The sequence below is a fragment of the Octopus sinensis genome, linkage group LG22 (assembly GCF_006345805.1).
Source record: "Octopus sinensis linkage group LG22, ASM634580v1, whole genome shotgun sequence".
NCBI classification, from domain to species: domain Eukaryota; kingdom Metazoa; phylum Mollusca; class Cephalopoda; order Octopoda; family Octopodidae; genus Octopus; species Octopus sinensis.
The window spans coordinates 12,754,813-12,776,529 of record NC_043018.1 but is presented as its reverse complement, the minus strand read 5'-3'; the positions used below and the strand labels follow the sequence as shown (position 1 = coordinate 12,776,529).

At 36.9% G+C, this 21,717-nt stretch overlaps 1 protein-coding gene across 1 annotated transcript; it reads left to right on the top strand.

Moving 5' to 3' along the window:
• Window positions 1–38: 38 nt before the first annotated feature.
• On the top strand, window positions 39–15,636 carry LOC115223246 (RCC1 domain-containing protein 1). Its single transcript, XM_029793744.2, has 7 exons — window positions 39–171; window positions 2,881–3,070; window positions 4,936–5,172; window positions 7,821–7,986; window positions 10,290–10,414; window positions 12,346–12,573; window positions 15,402–15,636. Exons 2-7 carry the CDS (start codon window positions 2,908–2,910, stop codon window positions 15,602–15,604), a joined length of 1,122 nt encoding a protein of 373 aa, XP_029649604.1. The 5' UTR covers window positions 39–171; window positions 2,881–2,907; the 3' UTR covers window positions 15,605–15,636.
• The last annotated feature ends 6,081 nt before the right edge of the window (window positions 15,637–21,717 follow it).

Sequence of the window (21,717 nt, the reverse complement as noted above, 5' to 3'; positions counted from 1 at the left end):
TCATTGTTATTTGTATAATACACTTAATGAAGTATTCGGCAAATTTCGATAAAAATTAAATTATTTAATTGTAGCATTCGTGTTTCATCGCGTATCTCATTTCCTTTCACTGCTGAACATGCAACAGTGAATTGTAAACTTCCGCTTGAAAATGTTGCCGTGTTAACACCGGTAAGTTTCACCTGAAATCATTTTCTCTTTTAATGACACAAGTCCTCAGATATATATAAGATTAGAAACGAAACTATATGAGGTTTACACCTTTCTCATTAACATTTGATGACATATATAAAAGGAAGTAGATTTAATAGTTTTTTTTTATGATACAGGTAGTCTTCAATGATTTATTTAATAAATATGTGGAGACTCTTTTCTAGAATTTGTCCTTCTGCGTAGTTGCCTTCGAACGATTTCATATTGGAAAATTGATTATAATAATGCTTTCTTAACCTGATCAACGTGAACTGTTCTTGTTCCGTATATTCAGTAAACAAATCGGATATCGATCGATTTGTTTACAATCGTTCTTGGATTGCAGACGATTCATGTCATTTACGTCGATTCGAAAATGTGATTGCCATTTAAAACCATTGAGACAACCAAATTCTATTTACTAATTAACATATCTCTTCACAGAAATTTTTATTGGTTGATTTAAATGTCACATTCTAGGATGAGCTGAAGAATATGAACCATTCTGGATGGTAACGTCCGACTCATCCCGAATACCTGATATTGTTGAAGTCGAGAGAAAAAAATAATTTTACAGTCAATGTTGTTGTATATTGATAATCACTATTGAGAAGAAAGAATTCCAGGTAAGAAAAGAAAAGAAACTTAAGCTCTCAAGAATCTAGGTGAAAAAACAGTTTAGAGGATTTATCATCGCCATCATCATCGTTTAACTTCCTCCTTCTATGCTGGCATGGGTTGGACAGGAGTTGGCCAGGCCAGGCAGGGACCTGCACCATGCTTCTGTGTCTGTTTTGCTATGGCTTTTCTGGCTTGGTCCCCTTCCTAACACCAACCAATCCGCACTCGCACAGGTGAGGTCAGTTTTGGCATGGTTTTTACAGCTGGGTGCCCTGCTGAATGCCAACCACTTCACAGTGTGGACTGGGTGCTTTTCAATCGGCACCTGCACCGGCAGGGTCACCAAGTAACTTTGCAAAACAGAGAATCTTTGAGAGGGGAGTGGGCATTGGAGGAGGTGATCTTGTGTCAGATGATGATGTGACAGAGAGGCAGAAACAGATGTTTTGCTGTAGAGGGGACACATGGTTCCTAGCCAGAGAGAGGGAGGAGGAGGAAGGAAGAGAGCGAGAGTTAACAAGAATGAGGGCAGAAACAAGTGTACTGCTGAAGAGGAGGGACGTGATTACCTAAAGAGAGGTGGAGAGCTAAAAAGAAAGAGGTGTGCTGCTGTAAAGGAGATACATGGTCACCTAGCCACAGGTAAGAGCAAGAGAAGGAGGGAGAGGGAGTGGTCAAGAATGAGGGCAGAAACAGATTTGTTGCTGGTGAGAATCTGGGTATATGGGGAGGGAGGAGGGTAGTGAGGACTAGATTGGGGAGTGGGAGATGATCATAGTGTATAAAGAGGAAATGTGAGGAAGAGAAGAGAAATGGTTTGGGAAAGCAGGATGTAGTTTGGTTCTTTGGGGGTTGGCTGTGTGAGAATTTTATTGTTACATGTAGAAGGAACACAACACTTCTAGAACTCAAGTTTGCTAATGTGGGTGGGTCTTCTCAAAAACCTTATATCACCAGACATCTTAGTCCATTGTCTTTTCCTTCTGTGAAGTCCAACATCCTGAGATTGGTCCTCACCACTTCATCCCATGACTTCCTGGGTCTCCATCTTCCAAAGATGTCATCCACTCTCCGTGACTGGCACTTCTTTATACAGCTGTCTTCAATCATATGGATCAGATGTACAAACCAATGCAATCTCCTCTCTTGCATGCTGCATGTGATTCCTCTTTATGTTCAACTTTTCTCTCAACACATTTATGCTTCATCATGCACATCCAGTGGAGCGCACTGCCTTAGTCTATGCATGTCCTCTGCATTCAGAACCTATGCCTCACTACCATAGAGTATAGCTGTTCATACACAGGCATCATACTATCTACTTTTCATTCTGAGAGGGAGTCCTTTTGTTACCAACAGAGATAGTGGCTCACTGAACTTTCTCCGTCCTATATGTATTCTAGAAACAATACTTTCAGAGCATTCTCCACCATTGCTGATTTGGTCACCTAGGTAACAGAATCTATCTACAACTTCAAGAGAGCCTCCTAAGCATTTGAGAGAGACTAGGCCCTGTGTTCTCTTAGTACTTATTGTTCCTGCACATCTGCCACAGACTGACAGAGCAATAGAAGCTAGAAGGCCTGATTTGGTAGTAGTAGATGAAGTGAATAGAAAATGCCATTTAATTGACTTTACAGTCCCAAATGATGAAAAAAATCAATATGAGAGGTATATAAAATATAGCAAAGTACCAGGACCCAGCCATTGAATTACAGAGGCTATGGGAAGTACAGGTAAAATGTATCCCAGTAGTTACAGGTACATTAGGAACTATCCCTAAAGATCTGAACAGATGGATAGAGGAAACAGGCATAAAACCCAGTTTAATACAGCTCCAGAAAACAGTGTTATTAGGGACAGTTAAGATACTTAGGAGGGTTTTTGGCATCTAAGGTTACTTGTTGTAGCCCAATAGGAGGGTTCTTGGCATCTAAAGATGTTAGGGTTCTTTTCTTTTCCAACAGTCTAATCTGTTGAGTGTATATGAAAATAATAATAAGTAAACCTTAAATTTGTGCTTGTTAACTTTATATATTTAACATATTTGCTTTCTATTTTTTTAAGTGTAAAACTAAATATATAAATATAAGGATGTCTGAAGTTTGGGCTTGTGGTTTTAATGGATTTTCGCAACTGACTGCTGATTCCATAGAATCAAAGATAAAAACTCTTCAAGCAATTCATTTAGGTCTTGAAGATAAAGAAAAACTTACTGAATGTGAAATATCATGGTCTTTTATTGCTTGGCTCACAGGTAAGCATCTCATCCTATTTACTTTAGTCAATGGTTCTCATAAACCTTGACCTACTAGAAATAGCAACCTAATTTCCAGCAAATCACACCATACTGTTTTAATCCTTTGACTGTGAAATTAAATTGTATGATTATTCCAGTAATGATGTTAAATGTCTCTCAAAAACTAGAATTGGTAAGTTCTGCGAGTCATGTTGCCTCATGATAAACTTGACATAGCTCAACAAAAAATGGTTTCAAACGTGACATTCCTCAACAAAAGATAGATTGGTATATTAAAACTGCTTTCCATAGTTTAGGGTAATGAAATTTGGAGTGGCTACATTGGATTTCTACAGTAAAGGGGTTGAAAAAGGAAGAATGTATTGTACTGCATAGTCCCTCATATACAAAGAAGATCTGAACACCTTTGCTTATAGGTTTGCTTAATCAAGACTCATCTAGACAATATAGGCATCTATCTTTTTCCATCTTTTTTTTATCTGTCTCAGTCATTAGGCTGCGGCCATGCTGGGGCACCACCTTGAAGAATGTTAGTTGAATGAATTGACCCCTAATACTTATTTTTTCTTTGAAGTCTGGTACTTATTCTATTGGTCTCTTTTAGCTGAACTGCTAAGCTACAGTGATGTAAACAAGCCAACACTGGCTTGTCAAGTGGTGGTGGAAGACAAACACACACATGAACACACACGCATGCACACATGTACGCACGCACGCACACACACGCGCACACACGCATACATACATACATACATACATATGACATGGTGTGTTGCAAAGGCTCAGTTGATGAGGGTGTTGTGTTGTGTGTTCGTAGATGATTTTAGATTAATATCTATTAATTTATTACATGTAGGTTGTTATATCACTGCTCAGAACATTTATTTCTACATGGTTGTACATGACAAAATTATTTCTTCTAACTGCGGAGAAGAGAAAGCTGATGTTTTCATTTTCTGTCTCATGACCAATCATAATAGACATATTTTAAGCTTTGAGGAACCTCCGAGAGTTGATGCTAAGCTGTGGTTTCATAATGTAAGTGAATGAGATATACATTTCCTGCCAGTCTATCACAGGTAATGTTTCCCAAAATATTTAGTATTTATCTTAACAGGTATGGCTGTGTGGCAAGAAGCTCGCTTCCCAACCACATGGTTCCAGGTTCAGTCCCACTGCGTGGCACTTTGGGCAAGTATCTTCTACAATAGTTTCAGGCCAACCAAAGCCTTGTGAGTGGATTTGGTAGATGGAAACTGAAAGAAGCTTGTCGTATGTGTATGTCTGTACTTGTCCCCCACCACCACAAATTGACAACTGGTGTGGGTTTGTTTACTTCCCCGTAATCTAGTGGTTCAGCAAAAAGAGACCAATATAATAAGTACCAGGCTTTACAAAAAGTAACAAGTTCTAGAGTCAATTCATTCAACTAAAAACTCTTCAAGGTGGTGCCCCAGCATGGCCACAGTCTCACAACTGAAACAAGCAAGAGATAAAAGATAAGAGAAATATATTTGTGAACTGAAATTGTGTAGATTTTTTTACTCTGCCAAAAAGTAACATGAAAAGACTTAAATCTGTTCAATACCATATTTAACCCTTTTGACACCAACCTGCCCATGACCTTCCCTAGTCCTATAATACAAACATGTTGTTTTAAGGTGATTAAATTAAAGCTTTCCTCCAAATAACAGGTTAATTTATTTTTCAAACACCAGCTTAATAATCGCTTATTTTACTAATTCTTTATTTTCAAAATTAATTCACATAAAAGCTGTGTATATCAACAGAATTTTGGTAACAAATTGGTTAACTGGCCATTTTGGTCCCTACTAAATGAAGATATATTCCTATATTTCTAGACCAGCACCGATTGATCACATGTGGCTTCAGTCCTGATAAGCTTGATGCCAGTGTTAAGCCTGCTTTACAAGCCACAACCATTTCTGTGTTGTCATCACATCTCATCGTAATGGACTCCAATTCAACTCTACAAGAATGGCGGCATGGCCACTTTATGCACGTTTCATTGAAAGGTGTGGAAAACTTCAAACCTAAGCAAATCCATAGTAAAGAAATGAATTGTGTTGCAATCAGTGGTATGTGCCAAATATTCTTTCTAAAAATATACCATATTTTGTTTCTAGACTATGTTGCTTTATTGAACCAAGTTCACTTATTATTCTGCACAGATAGAAAAGATTGTCAGTATTTCCAGCAGATCTCATAGCAGAATGAATCTTTCAAAATAGTTTACTTCAAAGGTTTGCTTTGTATTAAGAGGCATTCTTTCCGTTCGTCATCTTATTTGTTCTTCATGATCATAGAAATACATTTGTAAGCTAGACAGGACTGTTCCTATTTGGTTTCTAGGAACTCCAATAAATCTATAAAGAATTCGATGTATTCTGTAATTTGTAATTCCTCTCAGTATTGAAGTGTCATCTGCTTTCATAGAACACATTACCATTATGTTGTTGAACCTTCGAATACTACATTTGAAATATTTTGCTTTGGGAGTATCAGAAAGAAAGAGATCAGTAAGTGTGTTCGGTAACTCTGGGATATTTTCAGTTTTTATCATTCCTGATTTACAGCAAATACCAAAACTGGGATTGTTCATTCTTCCTCCTGTACACTCTCCAATAAACACCAAAGCATTGCAGTGATGGCAATACATTTCCATGAGGCTCTTGTACTTTTGATATGAAGTCACAGAATTATGCACGATATATAACTCCTCATAACTTTTTAGTTTTCGGAGTTTACAGAAAATTTTTGCAAATTTGAATTCTATACACGGGACTTCATATGATTGTGCTAAACACTAAAAAAAATTTGTGGTGGAGTGTGATTTAAAGCTTAGGCCTACTTGGCTGCTATTTTCAGCACACATGACAACCATCTCAATGACGGTGACAAAAATGTTCAATCGATTAGCAAGTCTGCTTTTTTTTAATACAAAGCGACGTCTCGTGTGAGTAGTCAAATCGATAAAAGTGCATCCTTATTCTAGGCATACCTAGATATCAGTAAATGCAGACTCAATTTCTAAAAATTCATTGTCACCCACAAAATGTTCATATCACCCACCAAAATCTCAAATCTCCCACCATTTTCTACAAATTCGCCCATCACCCACCTGTAAGTTGAAATCACCCACTGGTGGGCGATATTGCCCACTTTGGGAAGCTATGATCTAATTGCTGATGGCTTTGGACGGACGGACGGGTGTGGCTCTTATAGTATAGAAGATTATTTTGCTGGGTATGATGCTATTGTGAAAATTTCTTGCAGTTCCAAGCAATGCTGATTTTTGTAGGCGTTCTATTTTTACATTTGTACCAATCTTTTTTAGCCATGTTGGTAGTTGAGTGCTGATACTTCCATGTGCACCAATTACTATTGGTATCACATCTACTCTCCTCATTGATCACAACCTTTGTATTTCCCACTTATTATCATCATCATTATCGTTATTATTCCTTTGTAATACAGTGTAGGTAAAAATGCACCAGAGACTTTGGTCATCTGTCAAGTTGCAACAAGGACCTCAGACAGATACTACTTTCCTTATGATGTGTGCTGTACCCAATAAGGCTGCTTTTTGCAAGACATTAATCTTGCATGGGATTTCCAGTTGCCTTAAGATGTCTTGAAGTTTCAATGGGAATGAGCCCAACACTCTGATCACCACTGGTATCACTTTTACATTACCCTCTCGCATTCCATACAGTCTTGCCATTTCCACTTTCAACTCAGAGTACTTGGTGATTTTTTTCAACCTCTTTACTCACAACATTCACATCATTTGGTATGGCTACATCAATGATGTGACAGTATTTATCTCTCTTATTCAATATGACAATATCCGGCCAACGGTGTTCGATTAAACGATCTGTCTGAAAATCATAGTCCCAGAGTATCGTTACTTTTCCATCCTCCTGCATACCTTTACTTGGTACATGCTCATACCAGTTCTCTGTTACTTCATATTGGTATTTACGACATAAGAACCAATGAAGATACACAAACTTTATCGTGGCGTCGCCTGTATTCTTTTTGTGTAAGGCTTTCACGTCTACCAAGTGGGTCATATTTTCCACACTCTTTCCACAGATTTCTGCCTTTCTGGGTGTCAGAAGTCACTTCACGGAATTGGTAGTGAGAGCCTGGTCTTGTGCAGCAATGATCAGGCTTTCAGTGGTATGCCTCAAATCACCTCGCTCAAGCCATACCCACGATGTTGTAATAACCTTAACATCTTGTGTATTCTTTTCAAACTGTCCATGCATTCTCATTTCAAGAAGGTATTCTTTTCTCTTCTCCTCAGCTCTTTGGTTAAACTCTTCTTTGCCCATCATTTCATCTGCATTTACACCCATAACTTTCACGGCATATTCCAGCAGGTCTTCATCACTATTTATCAAATACTCAGCAAGCATTCTCCTTTCACTCCTTATACAATGGTCTATACTAATTAGTCCTTATACAATGCTCTATACTAATTAGCCCTCGGCTTTCTTTTCATTTACGGTCTGTTTACGTTTGCTTTAGTGTCGTGCACCATGCAACGTCATCAACTTTCTCGTCCTTCTATCCAGTGTTGATTATTATTGTTATTATTATTATTATTATTATTATTATTATTATTATTATTATTATTATCATTTTTATTATTGAGGTGCCTCACCATCTCCTTCTCTGTTGTTTTTTTAAAAGTGAAAGGTTATTCTTTATTTTGCAGAAGAGAATGTTCCGGTTGAAATTAGTCCGGTTTACCATCAGTCATCTATAGAATACATATGCAAACCTCTCCCACTGGGGTGTGCCATCAGATCTGTGGCATGTGGTGTAGATCATGTATTAATGCTATCTGACTTTGGTTCTGTTTTTTCCTATGGATCAGGAAGGTTTGTTGATTCTATAGTTCATTCCTGTCATTCTTACTGTGTTCTATGTGGTCTGCTAATTACATCGTTTGTACTTAGAGTACACACACGTATATCTGCACATATAAATATATATTATATATGTATGTATGTATATATATATATATATATAATATATATATATATATATATATATAATAATAAATATTAGGGAATAAATCCAAATTTACAGGGAAAAATCAGATTTAGGATTGAATCCAATTTTATAGTAAAATATTATATAATATTAATTAGAGACAAAACCACTATTATGCAAATCAAACAAAGAAAGACTTAATCCAATACATAAAAAAAATTATATAAATTAAATAAAATTAAGTTATCCACTACAATTGTTTCTTAGAAGTGACAAGAAACAATTGTAGTGGATAACTTAATTTTATTTAATTTATATAAAATTTTTTATGTATTGGATTAAGTCTTTCTTTGTTTGATTTGCATAATAGTGGTTTTGTCTCTAATTAATATTATATATATATATATATATATATATATACATACATACATACATACATACATATATATATATATATATATATATATTATATATATATATATATATATATATATATATATATATATATATATATATATACATATATACATACATACATACATACATACATACATACATACATACATACATACATACATGCATACATACATACATACATACATACATATATATATATGTATGTATTTATGTATATATATATATATATATATGTATGTATTATGTATATATATATATATATATATGTATGTATTTATGTATATATATATATATATATATATATATATATATATATATATATATATGTATGTATGAACCAGATGGCTGCACCAGACTCCAATCTGATCTGGCAGAGTTTCTACAGCTGGATGCCCTTTTCCTAATGCCAACCACTGTGAGAGTGTAGTGGATGCTTTTACGTGCCACCGGAACGAGGACCAGTCAGGCGGCACTGGCAACAGCCACGCTCAAATGATGCTTTTTATGTGCCACCTGCACAGGAGCCAGTCCAGCTGCACTGGCAACGACCTCGCTCGAATGTTTTTTTTATGTGCCACCAGCACAAGTGCCAGTAAGGTGACACAAGTAACAATTATGCTCAAATGGTGTGTTTAACGTGCCATCAGCACGGAGTCCAGCTTGTTGCTCTGGCAACGATCTCACTCGTATGGTACTCTTAGCGCTCCACTAGCACAGATGCCAGTCACTGCATTTGATTTCGATTTCGATTTCACTTACCTCAACAGGTCTTTGCAAGCAGAGTTTAGTGTCCAATGAAAGAAAGGCACGCATAAGTGGACTGGTTACACCCCTGGCATAGGCCACAAAGTTATGGTCTCACTTGCACTTGCCGAGTCTTCTCAAGCACAGCATATTTCCAGAGGTCCTGGTCACTTAGCGGTATTTTATCTGCCGTTATGTTCTGAGTTTAAATTCCGCTGCAGCCAACTTTGCCTTTCATCCTTTCGGGGTCGATAAATTAGTACCAGTTACGTACTGAGGTCGATGTAATCGACTTAATCCCTTCCCCAAATTTGAGGCCTTATGCTTCCAGTAGAAAGGATTATTATTATTATTATTATTATTACTAATCTGGTCTGTTTGAAACACATCTTGAAGACACTCTCGTATGAAATTATGATTTTAATTTAAATACAAACACTGCAAAATGGATAGTTTTTTTTTTTCATCATAGAATTAGAGGCAATCCCAGACAGGTTGATATCAGAAAAGTTCTCCTATTCTGTCTCCACATCCAGTTATACTCAGGTTCAACATTAAACTAAAGCAATTTCAAAGAAATAAGCAAAAATGCCAGTTCTAAAATCTAAGAGATCAATACTGTAGTTGCACTGACAAGTAATATTCGTAGCCACTTTAACATGGCTGTCCATTCGAATGGACTCGACTGCAGTTTTTTAACCCCGAGAGGACATCTTGGTTAATGGTGTACAGCTGCATCTGATAAAATTGCAAGCAAGGGAGTGAACTGCTAGCGACAGGACCAGTAGACCAATCCTGGTTTCAGACTACTTTTGCTACTCCTCAGTCCTGGGTACCTCGTCTACTAGTGGTGATAGCTAGAGATATCCTCTTGGGGTTAAAAAAATCACAGTCCACTCGAATGGACAGCAATGTTGTTAAAGTAGCTATGAATATTACTCGTCAATACAAAGAAAATAAAATTATGTCTAACGTACTCATATTTATTACATGAAAGTTAGAATTTTTCTAATTCTTATTTTGACAGCCGAGGACAAACTGGTCATGGCACCACAGAAGACATTTGTGGGCAACCCAAAGTTATTGAAGCATTGGAAGGTGTCAGAATGGTACTAATAGCTTCAGGAAATTGGCATTCAGCTGCAGTGTCAGGTAACATCATCTTCAACACTAAGTTAATGTCCGTTTTCCATGCTGGCATGGGTTTGACAGCTAGGCAGGAACTGGCAAGGACAGGAACCACACCAGGTTCCATAGTCTGTTTTGGCCTGGTTTCTACAGCTGGATGCCCACCACAACTCCAGCCACTTTACAGAGTGTAGTGGGTGCTTTTTATTTGGCAGCAGCACCAGTGCTATTTTATGTGGAACCTTGGTTTTAGGATCTCAATTCTGTTGTGGTGGGCAGTTCTTTTCAAATAAGGCAATGCACCCCACATCATGGTCCTCTCTCATCTCCTTTGTAAGGTTCAGCGTTTTGAGATCAAAGTACAATACTTCATCCCATGTCTTCCTGCATCTCCATCTTCCACAACTTACCTCATATTTTCTGTAGATGCTGCATTGTTGTATTTCGTTGCCTCTTTTGTCAGCTTATTGAAGATGCTGCAGCCTTCAGTCTTTGTTAAAATGTACATCAACATTCTGTACAATACACTCATCATCATCATCATCATTATCATCATTATTCAAATCTGCTGTGGTCTTTTGGTATCAATAAAATATGTACTAATCAAGTACTGGGCTCAATGTAATTGATGCCCCCTCCCCTCAAAACTGTTGACCTTGTGCCTGTTATAGAAAAATTATTATTATTATTATTATTTTCATATACACTCAACAGATTAGACTGTTGGAAAAGAAAAGAACCCTAACATCTTTAGATGCCAAGAACCCTCCTATTGGGCTACAACAAGTAACCTTAGATGCCAAAACCCTCCTAAGTATCTTAACTGTCCCTAATAACACTGTTTTCTGGAGCTGTATTAAACTGGGTTTTATGCCTGTTTCCTCTATCCATCTGTTCAGATCTTTAGGGATAGTTCCTAATGTACCTGTAACTACTGGGATACATTTTACCTGTACTTCCCATAGCCTCTATAATTCAATGGCTGGGTCCTGGTACTTTGCTATTTTCTCCATACTTTTCACATTAATGTTTTCATCATTTGGGACTGTAAAGTCAATTAAATGGCATTTTCTATTCGCTTTATCTACTGTTACCAAATCAGGCCTTCTAGTTTCTATTGCTCTGTCAGTCTGAATGTTAAAGTCCCACAACATTTTGTATTTCTTTCTTTCTAATACTTTACTAGGTTCATGTTCATACCATTTATCAGTATGCTCAAATCCTAGCTTTCTACATAGTTCCCAGTGGATTGCTCCCACTAGGTTAGCATGTCTTTTCTTGTATTGTTTCTGTGCCAGAATGCTATATTCATTTACTATATGAGTAATGCTTTCCTCTTTTGATTTACATAACCTACATTGGGAATCTACTTAGTTTTTGCCTGTCTTGTCTTTTATCCGAATAGTCTTTAATGCTTGATCTTGTGCTGCTACTAACAGACTTTCTGTCTCCCTTTCCAGCCTTCCTTTCTGCAACCATAACCATGTCTCACTACTACTATTTGTTGCAAATATCTTTGGGAATGCCTTCTCCTGCCAATCAGATTATTTCTGTTCTTTTTTTCTGGTTTTTAACTTTGTTTAGGTTTTTGGTTTCCCTATGTCTTGCTTTTAATAAACTTTTTTCCCTATTACCTACGCATGAGTCTATATCTACTCTAGCTAACTCCACATAGTCTTCTACTGATATTAACACTCCTCCACCCTCCTTTCTAGGTAAGTATAATCTTGCTAATCCTGCCTTTGGGTGGAGTCCTCCATTCATATTGAATTCCTTCTTAGTTCTTCTGTCTAGCTTTTCTGGATGCACTTCCTGAGCTATCTAGAAGAGAAGTGACTTCAAATATGAACTGACTCAAACTTAGACAACCCATCCGACCCATGCCAGCCTGAAAAGCATACATAAAAGGATGATAATCTGTTTCAACTCTTATTTTTCTTTTTTGTATTTGGCAGAGTTTGGAGATTTGTACATGTGGGGATGGAATGAATGTGGACAACTTGGCATCCTGTGTAGGAAAAATTTGGATCATGAGTTTAAAATTACTGACGATTGCAGTGAAAAGAACGATGCCGTAACAATTCAAGCTCTGCCATATTTAGTGCTGCCACCTGATGACAAGGAAGAGGATATTGTTGTAGCCAAAGTCGCATGTGGTGCACGCCATACTGCTGTTCTTACAAGTAAGTATAAACTTCTACATATGATTTTACATACCGTAAATCTTCAAGTATAATCCGCATTTTTTCCCCAAAATTTAAAGGTCAGAATCCCTAGTGTGTACTATATACAAGGTTAAAAATGAAAATCATTTTCTAAGCAATGTCCGAGTCTCTATTTGTTGTCCGGCAATGTTTATTCAGACGCATTTTGTGATGTCGGGTGCGAAAATACCTTAAGCTAAGCCTGAAAGCAATGAAGTCATAAAAGAATCATCCATAACTTGCAGTAAGCAACATTTATTAAACGTTATTACTGTTATTTCTTTATTTTCTGCAAACAAAATGCACAAAAAAGCTACACGTTTGCATTATGTTATATATGCCAAAATAATAAAGGACGTTACCGTATACAGTTTTACAAACCAAGGACAGGATATAGACCTCCTTGACTCAAGTTAGAGAAGGGGTGCATATTATACATAAGGTCTAGGTTTCCAGAGGCACAGCCCCTTAAAAATCCCCTGCATATTATACTCAAGGGCGGACTATACTCGAGGATTTACGGTATATAGGCACAGGTGTGACTGTGGGGTAAGAAGTTTGCTTCCCAAACACAGATTGGGTTTAGTTCCCCTGCATGGAACCTTGGACAAGTGTCTTCTACTGTAGCCCTGAGCCAACCAAAGCCATGTGAGTGTATTTGGTTGGCAGAAACTGAAAGAAGCTTGCAAATATGTGTGTGTGTGCATTTTGTTTACATCTACATAACTTAGTGATTCATCAAAAAAGACTGTTAGAATAAGTATTAGTCTTAAAAGAAATAAGTCTTGGGGTTAATTTGTACAATTAAATCCTTCAAGGTGTACCCCAGCATGGCCACAGTCTGAGGACTGAAACAAGTAAAGTATAAAATATAAAAGATATAAAGTTGCTAGAACCTGGAATATTCTTTTATTAGTTCACTGGTGTCTGTCATAATTGTCAATTATTACATCAACTTTTGTAATTAATCAAGTATATATTTTATCTTAATCAAATGATTGGATTAATGCTTTTTGGGGTTTTTTTGAGATGGTAATTTATCTCCCTTTTAGTGATGTGAACACTTTGTAAGGTATTCATGTTGCTATCATAGAAAAACACCCAAAAGCGTCTCCGTGGAACTTAACCACATGGTACCAGGTTCAATTCCACTGTGTGACACTTTGGACAAGTGTCTTCTGCCATAGTACTGAGTCAAGCAAAGCCTTGAGAGTAAATTTGGTCGATGGAAACGGAAAGAAGCCTGTTTGTATATGAGTGTGTGTGTGTGTGTGTATGTGTGTGTGCATGCATGTGTGTGTGTGTGTGTGTGCATGCATTTGTGTCTTCTTGTCTTGACATCACATGACAGTTGCAAGCAGACATCATCATCATCAAGCAAGTGGTGTCCTTCATTTTTAATCTTCTGTGTCTACCTATGTCTAGCTATGAGGAAATATCATGTTGCTTGGGAATTGTTGATGTTTGGTCAAAGAAAAGGCTGCACAGAAGGATTGAACTCTGAATCATAAGGATGCAAATTAAAATTCTTAGATAGGTGCAGACATGGCTGTGTGGAAAGAAGCTTGCTTCCCAGCCACATGGTTCTGGGTTCAGTCCCACTGTGTGGTACCTTTGGAAAATGTCTTCTATTAGAGCCTTAGGCAAACCAAAGCCTTGTGAGTGGATTTGATAAATGGAAACTGAAAGAAGCTTTTTGTATTTATGTATATTGCCAGTGTTGTGTAACTGGCATGTAAAAAGCTCCCTTCAAACATTGGGTGATATGCCATGCTTGAGAAGACCCATCAGGTCTCATGAAATTGTAGTTGTGGCTGATGCCAGTGTACAGGGCTGGCACCCATGCTGGTGGCACGTAAAAAGCACCCTTTGAACTTTGGGCCTCACAGAGGTAGTGACAAGTGACCGAGACCTTTGGCAATATACGATGCTTGAGAAGACCTGCTAAGCCAAGTGAGATCGTAGTTGTGGCTGGTGCTAGTGTTTCATAATTGGCACCCATGCCAGTGGATTATAAAAAACACCCACTACGTTCTTGGAGTGGTTGACATTAGGAAGGGCATCCAGCCATGGAAACCATGCCAAATCAGATTGGAACATGGTGGAGCTCCCTAGCTTACCAGTTTTCAGACAAACCGTCCAACTCATGCCAGCATGGAAAAATGGACATTAAATGATGAGGATGATGATGATGATGTGTGTGTGTGTGGACCAGGGCTTGTGATTTGCTGTACTTGAGAAGATATGTCAAACTAAGTAAAATCACACCCATCCATACCTACAGGTGCAGGTGTGGCTGTGTGGTAAGTAGCTTGCTTCCCAACCACATGGCTCCGGGTTCATTTCCACTGCATAGAACCTTGGGTAAGTGTCTTACATTGCAGGCCTGATCACCCTATCTGTATGTATGGTTTGTTCATTATCATGGTGGTGGTACCAGGGTCTTCGGTGACGCTCTCTGTGATGCTGGTCCCAGACTGGTTATTATCTCTGGGCTGGGCATATATATATATATATATATATATATATATATAGAGAGAGAGAGAGAGAGAGAGAGATTTATATATATTATTATTATATACCTGTGATATATGATTTGTGATATTAAGTTTCTATTATAACTTGTCATATATCGCCATATGTCTATGATACTTATTATGACATGTTATATATTATCATATATTTATGACACTTATTATGACATGTCATATATACTTATGACATATAAGTGTTTATTACGACATGTCATATAAGTCATCATTATTTCTTGTGAGATGCCATCTACATCGTCCATTCTCTTCTTTCAGATTGCTGTAAATTATTTACTTGTGGTTGGAATGGTTATGGTCAATTGGGTCTGGGAGATTGTTATAACAGAGACCGTCTCACTTATGTACAAGATCAACATCTTCCTTCCTTAAAATGCCAGCCAGAGCAGCTTGATATTTACTGCGGAAGCTGGAACACCATCTTAGTTCTACAGAAAACAGAAACCAAAACTGAAACCTAATTCTTTAAATTAAAGTCTTGTTTTGTTTATTGGTTTTGATATTTGTTTTCTGGATTCAAATTCCTCTTTAGGTCACCTTTGTTTTTCAACCTTCCAGAGTCCATAAAGTAAGAACCGGTCAATTTTCTGACCTTATGGATCAGACAAGAGTATGTTGCGGTAGAGTTTTCTACAGCTGGATGCTTTCCCTGATGTCAGTCCTGCTTCGTGTCCAAGTAAAGTAATAAATCTTCTTGTCAATTGATCAACAAACAGCCTGGAGAACTGGAAATAAATGTTGCTGTCTGAACGAGCCTTTTGTGTACAAAGATTGTGAAACAAATTAAGACATGTCAAGAAGTCCAAGCTTGTTTTTGTAGTGAGCTGCAAGCAACCTTGTTTGACACTGTCAACAAACCAAAATTTAGAATCTGTGAAGGGGGGGGGACTGTCAGAATCGTTAGCACACTGAGCAAAAACATTGAAGATATCTATGCAGATTTTAAACCACACCTAGTGTCTCCAAGTAATCTTCAGGCTCTGGGTACATGGCCATATGCCCAGAGCCTGAAGATTACTCGGAGACACCAGGTATGTTTTAAATACCTACTTAGATAATCCTTTCTACAATAGGGTCAAGGCCTGAAATTTGCAGGAGGGGGATAATCAATTACATTGACCCTGTTGTTTTACTGGTACTTGATTTATCAACCTCCAAAAGGATGAAAGGCAAAGTCAACCTCAGCGGAATTTGAACTCACAATATTCCTGGAGGTGAAACACTGCAAAGCATTTTGTTCAGCGTGCTGACGATTCTGCCAGCTCAATGCCTTAAACCTGCACAGATAATATCTTCAAAGTATGAAACTTTTTATTGTACATAACTATATACTGGTGCATTAAACAATATTTATCTCTCACCAGATGGAGTACTTTTTTTGTTGATCTTACCTTAATGGAAAAGTAAACTATACACGTATATATATATATATATATATAATAAAATAAATAAATGCGCCCTTTTAAAGCCTAGCCAGGCTCATGGGCCCGGTTTCTATGGCGTATGTGTTCCCCAGCTGGACTGGAAGCCAGTCCATCACAGCGTTACTCATTTTTGCCAGCTGAGTGGACTGGAGCAACGTGAAATGAAGTGTTTTGCTCAAGAACACAACGCGTTGCTCGGTTCAGGAATCGAAACCACAATCTTACGATCATGATGCTGACACCCTAACCACTAAGCCACGCGCCTCCACATATATTTATATGTATATATATAGAGAGAGAGGTGGGGATATGAGGAGTTTTCTTCAGGGTGACTCAAAACTTATAGGTATGTGTTGTGAGGGCTCAAATAAGTGTGCCACCAAAGTTCTAGTTTGAGCAGCCGTTGAAGTTATGGTTGTGATTGTCTTCTTCAAAACGGCTAAAGGTGGCTTCCCTTTGAGTCAGTAGGTGTAGGTTAAAGTAGTAAGGAAAGGCAGACAATTAGGCAAGATATGACAAGGACTTTCAATTTCATTAATTCAATCTAAATTTGGCTACATAATGAATGGTAAAAAATAGTCTCTGATCCCTGTTTCTGAGATATCCCAGCTGTTGGTGCATCATATCAAGTGAAGACTCTGAAAGTTGGGTATTCCGTCTTTGGAGAGACAAAGTTTTAGCATCCAGTTGTTAGATGTTTCAAGATATTTAGCCAGTCCAATTGTAGTGGTTTTGTAAGAGATTTCAACTTGGATCAAACCTCAACTTCCTTGAGCTCTGAGAAGGTAAAGATGATCTGTGTCTGTCTTATTGCAAGTCAGCAGCTTACGGATTTTCTGGTCAATTTTCCTTATTTTGCTGATGTTCTAGTTCAACACTTTGAAACTATAAGAACTGGAACCACAAAGGGATTTATGGCTAACACCAGATTTTAGGACTGCTTGAACTCTCCTGTAACATTCCTTCCTGACCTTCTCTTTCATGCTTGCATAGTGAATGCCAGAGCTCTCATTTATTCAGAAGTATTTGCAAGATTATTCTTGCTCAAATTCTTTTATAACTGTGTCAACATCTAACACCACTAAATATGATATCTTCAATTTCCCTTTCTGGAAACAATGATCAAATTAGTGGATCATGATATGCTGATACACATCTGGGAGGAATTCTTTTATTGCATTGTTGTTGCCCATGCTGCAGGTGGTGGTGGCCACATTGAACATTTGTAAGACAAGAAATAAAAGTTGATTGTGAGTAAATACTTCTGACTTAGCTGGAGTTTTCTATTGCTTTTCCTTATTAAAACATTGTGTTATGAAATTGGCTCATTCTTTTTGAATAACCCTACTGTTTTCTTCCTCCATCCTTCTCTAATTCCCCTTTTCTTCCCCTTAACTGTTTTCTATCTCTCTCTCCTCCTCTTTCTCTTTTTCTGTCTCTCATTGCTCACACACAACCATCGTCCATTTTTCTTTTCCTCACGTGCTCATCTTTCTTTTCGTGCACAATGTTCTAAGGACTGGACATTTTCTTTCTTCCTCTTCTATATTTTCTCTTTTCAAAGAAAATATTTCTCCCAGCATTCTATTTTCCTCTTGTTCTGATCTAACGACCCTCCATGTTTGTTCAGGGCCTGAGGTAGAAAGCAGACATGGATGACAAGTGGACTTAGATGAAGATGGTATTGAAGTCATTTGTTGAGAGGAACAAAGACTTCTCAGAGTGAGTTAGTTTCAATGAGAAAGGAGACAGCATGTATGGGGAGCTACAGTTTGAAGTGTGTTGGCAAATGAACTCATGTCATTTGACCAGATAGTCTTCTTCTACATAATCCTCAGATGTTCATGTGGCACATAGCAGCAGCAATGTTCCATTATGGTTTTCTCTACAGCTTTATGGAGAACCAGCAACTGTTGGGAGTATTTCTTGATTAGTCTCTCAGATGCAGTTTTCATTACATTTACTTAATGCATTGTGCTTAATATCAACTGAATAATGGTTTTCTGCATGCGATGCCAAGCAAACAGAAATGGAGTTTCATTTCTTAATGGTCCTGCTTACAGCAGTGAAAGCTAATGTCTCAGTAATAATTCTGTTTTCATTTTGCTGTTCTATTACCAATATTAAGCTAATCTGTGTATGTTTTCCCCTCCCAGTGTACACAACAGAGAAATACTGAGCCAAAAGAAGAGGAAAAAAAAACAAACTGTAATTTGATAATCGTTGTTAATGTTCTTCTGAATTCAGCTCCTTTCAGTCTCGTACGTTTAGTTCGTTTACAATGTCTGTACCCCAGATATTTGTTGTATGTCGATGCTCTCACTTTCTAAATAAACACTTTTTTTCTTGTTTCGTAATATTGACAAAGACAGAAATTAAATCTGACAACAATAAGTAAGTTTAGGCATGGCTGTGGGATAAGAAGCTTGCTTCCCAACCACATGGTTCTGGGTTCAGTCCTCTACTATAGCCTCAGGTCAACCAAAGCCTTTTGAGTGGATTTGGTAGATTGAAGCTGAAGAAAAAAAACAATCATAAATGTGTGTGTGTGTGTGTGTGTACATGTATGTGTGTGTGTGTGTACGTGTATGTGTGTCTTTGAGTTTGTGTTTGCCCCCCACCAGTGTTAGTGTGTTTATATTTTTCTTTTTTGCGTGGCACCTTGGGCAAGTGTCTTCTTCTATAGCATCAGACCGACCAAAGCCTTGTGAGTGGATTTGGTAGACGGAAACTGAAAAAAGCCCATCGTGTGTGTGTGTGTGTATATATATATATATATATATATATATATATATATATACATGTATGTTTGTCACCCCCCACACACACACACACACCATTGTTTGACAACTGATGTCGGTGTGTTTAGAATAACTTTCATTATCTTTCAAAGTGTTTGTATTAGAACGATTCCTCAATGAATCATTTTGAATAACCATACTGTTTTCTTCCCCCATCCTTCTCTAATTCCCTTTTTCTTCCACTTAACTGTTTTCTATCTCTCTCTCTCTCATCCTCTTTCTCTTTTTCTGTCTCTCATTGCTCACACACAACCATCGTCCATTTTTCTTTTCCTCAAGTGATCATTTCAGTTGATATTGCTTTGAGACAAAAGACAAAAGACAAATGATAAAAGCCTGTTGCTTTAGCGTAGTCCTCAAAGTAGATGTCTATGAAGACAATTAAGAAAGTTTTAGAAAGGAAGATGTTCTTTGCTTCTTTTTCTCACAATTTACAAAAATAAAAATGCTAATGCTTTTGTATTGTGCTTTTTTCTTTATTAGAAGTTGTTTTGTTTTTTTATTAAAAAATGTGGAAAAAAAAAGAAATATTTTTAATAATTCTAAAGTGAAAATTCTCCCTGTTAAAATGAGTTATTAATTGAAAAGGGATGCTATTTTGCCATCAAACCAAACAGAAAGAGCAAACTAGAAGTCTGGCAAATGAAATAGAAACAATAAAGATGATAATAATAATAATAATAATAATAATAATAATAGTAATAATAATAATAATAATAATAAATGCCCTGATGCAGTACCAGGCTGTGGCTCTCATGGCTTCTGATCTTAACTGATTGGAAGTGTTATCAGGTACATTGTTTTGTATTGGTATAAAAGATGGGCTACAGCAAATATTCTGCTCAATACCACAGATTTGCTTGTCAGTTGTTTGACCTTAACCAGTTGAGTATGTTCCTTAGTGGCTGATGATATGTGCATCTCTGATCACGAGCAGAAGTAGTGGGGGAGCATCATAGCCATGTGTTGAGAGGAATTCTTTGGGGTTTGGATAACTCACCACTGGAAACATCCTTAACAACCCTTATTCAGGGACCTTTTGAGTAGGATAGACTACTTAACCTGAAGAAAATTCTAACTGGGCCCCACCTGCAAGGTCAGATGTTGTTAATCTTGATATGAGATCACCATGTGGTGCACATATGGTTTTAATGCATGTGCCTGGTGTACCCTTATCAGACGGGTAGTCATGATAGGTATACTGGGCTTCGTATAGCTTACCCCAGTGTCACTTTGATGGTATGCACTGCTCTCTCACTCAATAATAATAATAGTAGTAGTAGTAGTAGTAATAATAATAACAACAACAATAATGAGAAGAAGAAGAAGCATATTTATAGGGCAAATCTTAGATGATTCCAGATGCAACGCATAACTATGTATTGTACTGTAAGTGGAAGGAGAAAATAATTTTCTCAATTATTTCAGCAGACAAAGTTGACAATGTGTGTGTGTGTGTGTGTAATATATATGTGAGTATAAATATAAGCATATATCTGTGTAAGTGTATTTATATGTATGTATAATGATTATAGTTCTCTCTATATATATATGCCTTATTATGCATATATATATATGTACTAGTAAAACACTGCCCTCTGGGTGGTTATTTATCAATACATGTTGAGTTGAGAAATTCTAATGTGGAAACAAATAGCACAAGAATGTATATTGTGTTCCTGTATTGTAATCAATATGCTAAAAGAAATCAATATAGTTCTACACAACAAATGCAAAGTTGATGATTTAGTCACAGAAACTAGTCAAAAGACCATGGTTTATACATTTGTGTATAGAAGAATAGAACTGGAAATACAAAGAATGTAATGATAAGATAAATAGATATGGTATAAAAATGTTCTTAAAGTGTCACAAAGAAAATCTTTGTAATCCCTTATTTTAAATGTAAGCAACTGAATAGAGGGAGTTGAGTAAAAGAGGGACAGTGATGCAGAGAAAGAAAGTAAGGATAAAACTGAGAAGGAAAATGTTATAAAGATAGAGAAAGAGAAAGACTAAGGAGAATAGAAAAAAAAGATGGCAACTGTTAGAGAAAGCACATGAAAAAAAAAGTTCTCTTGCAGTACAGGATTTTAAATTATGCTATCTTGTGAATTAAAATTAGTTTATGGACTGAATCATGTAGCTGAAATCTTCTATAATAGAAGATACTTCAAATCACATTTTGATAAAGATATATCATAATTGGAATCTTAAAGAATTTTCTAGAGAAAGTAGAATTTAATAATTGCCTTCTTTCAGTAAAAATTATATACTTATAACTAATTAATAAGCAGTTTTCTTCATTATATGTATGTATATGTATATATATATATATATATAATATAT

Bases quoted from the DNA above. Each gene is read 5' to 3' on its own strand.
- LOC115223246 (XM_029793744.2), top strand. From the start codon at position 2,908: ATGTCTGAAGTTTGGGCTTGTGGTTTTAATGGATTTTCGCAACTGACT. The intron at 3,071-4,935 runs GTAAGCATCTCA...CTATATTTCTAG, and splicing joins TTTTATTGCTTGGCTCACAG to ACCAGCACCGATTGATCACA. The intron at 12,574-15,401 runs GTAAGTATAAAC...CTCTTCTTTCAG, and splicing joins CCATACTGCTGTTCTTACAA to ATTGCTGTAAATTATTTACT.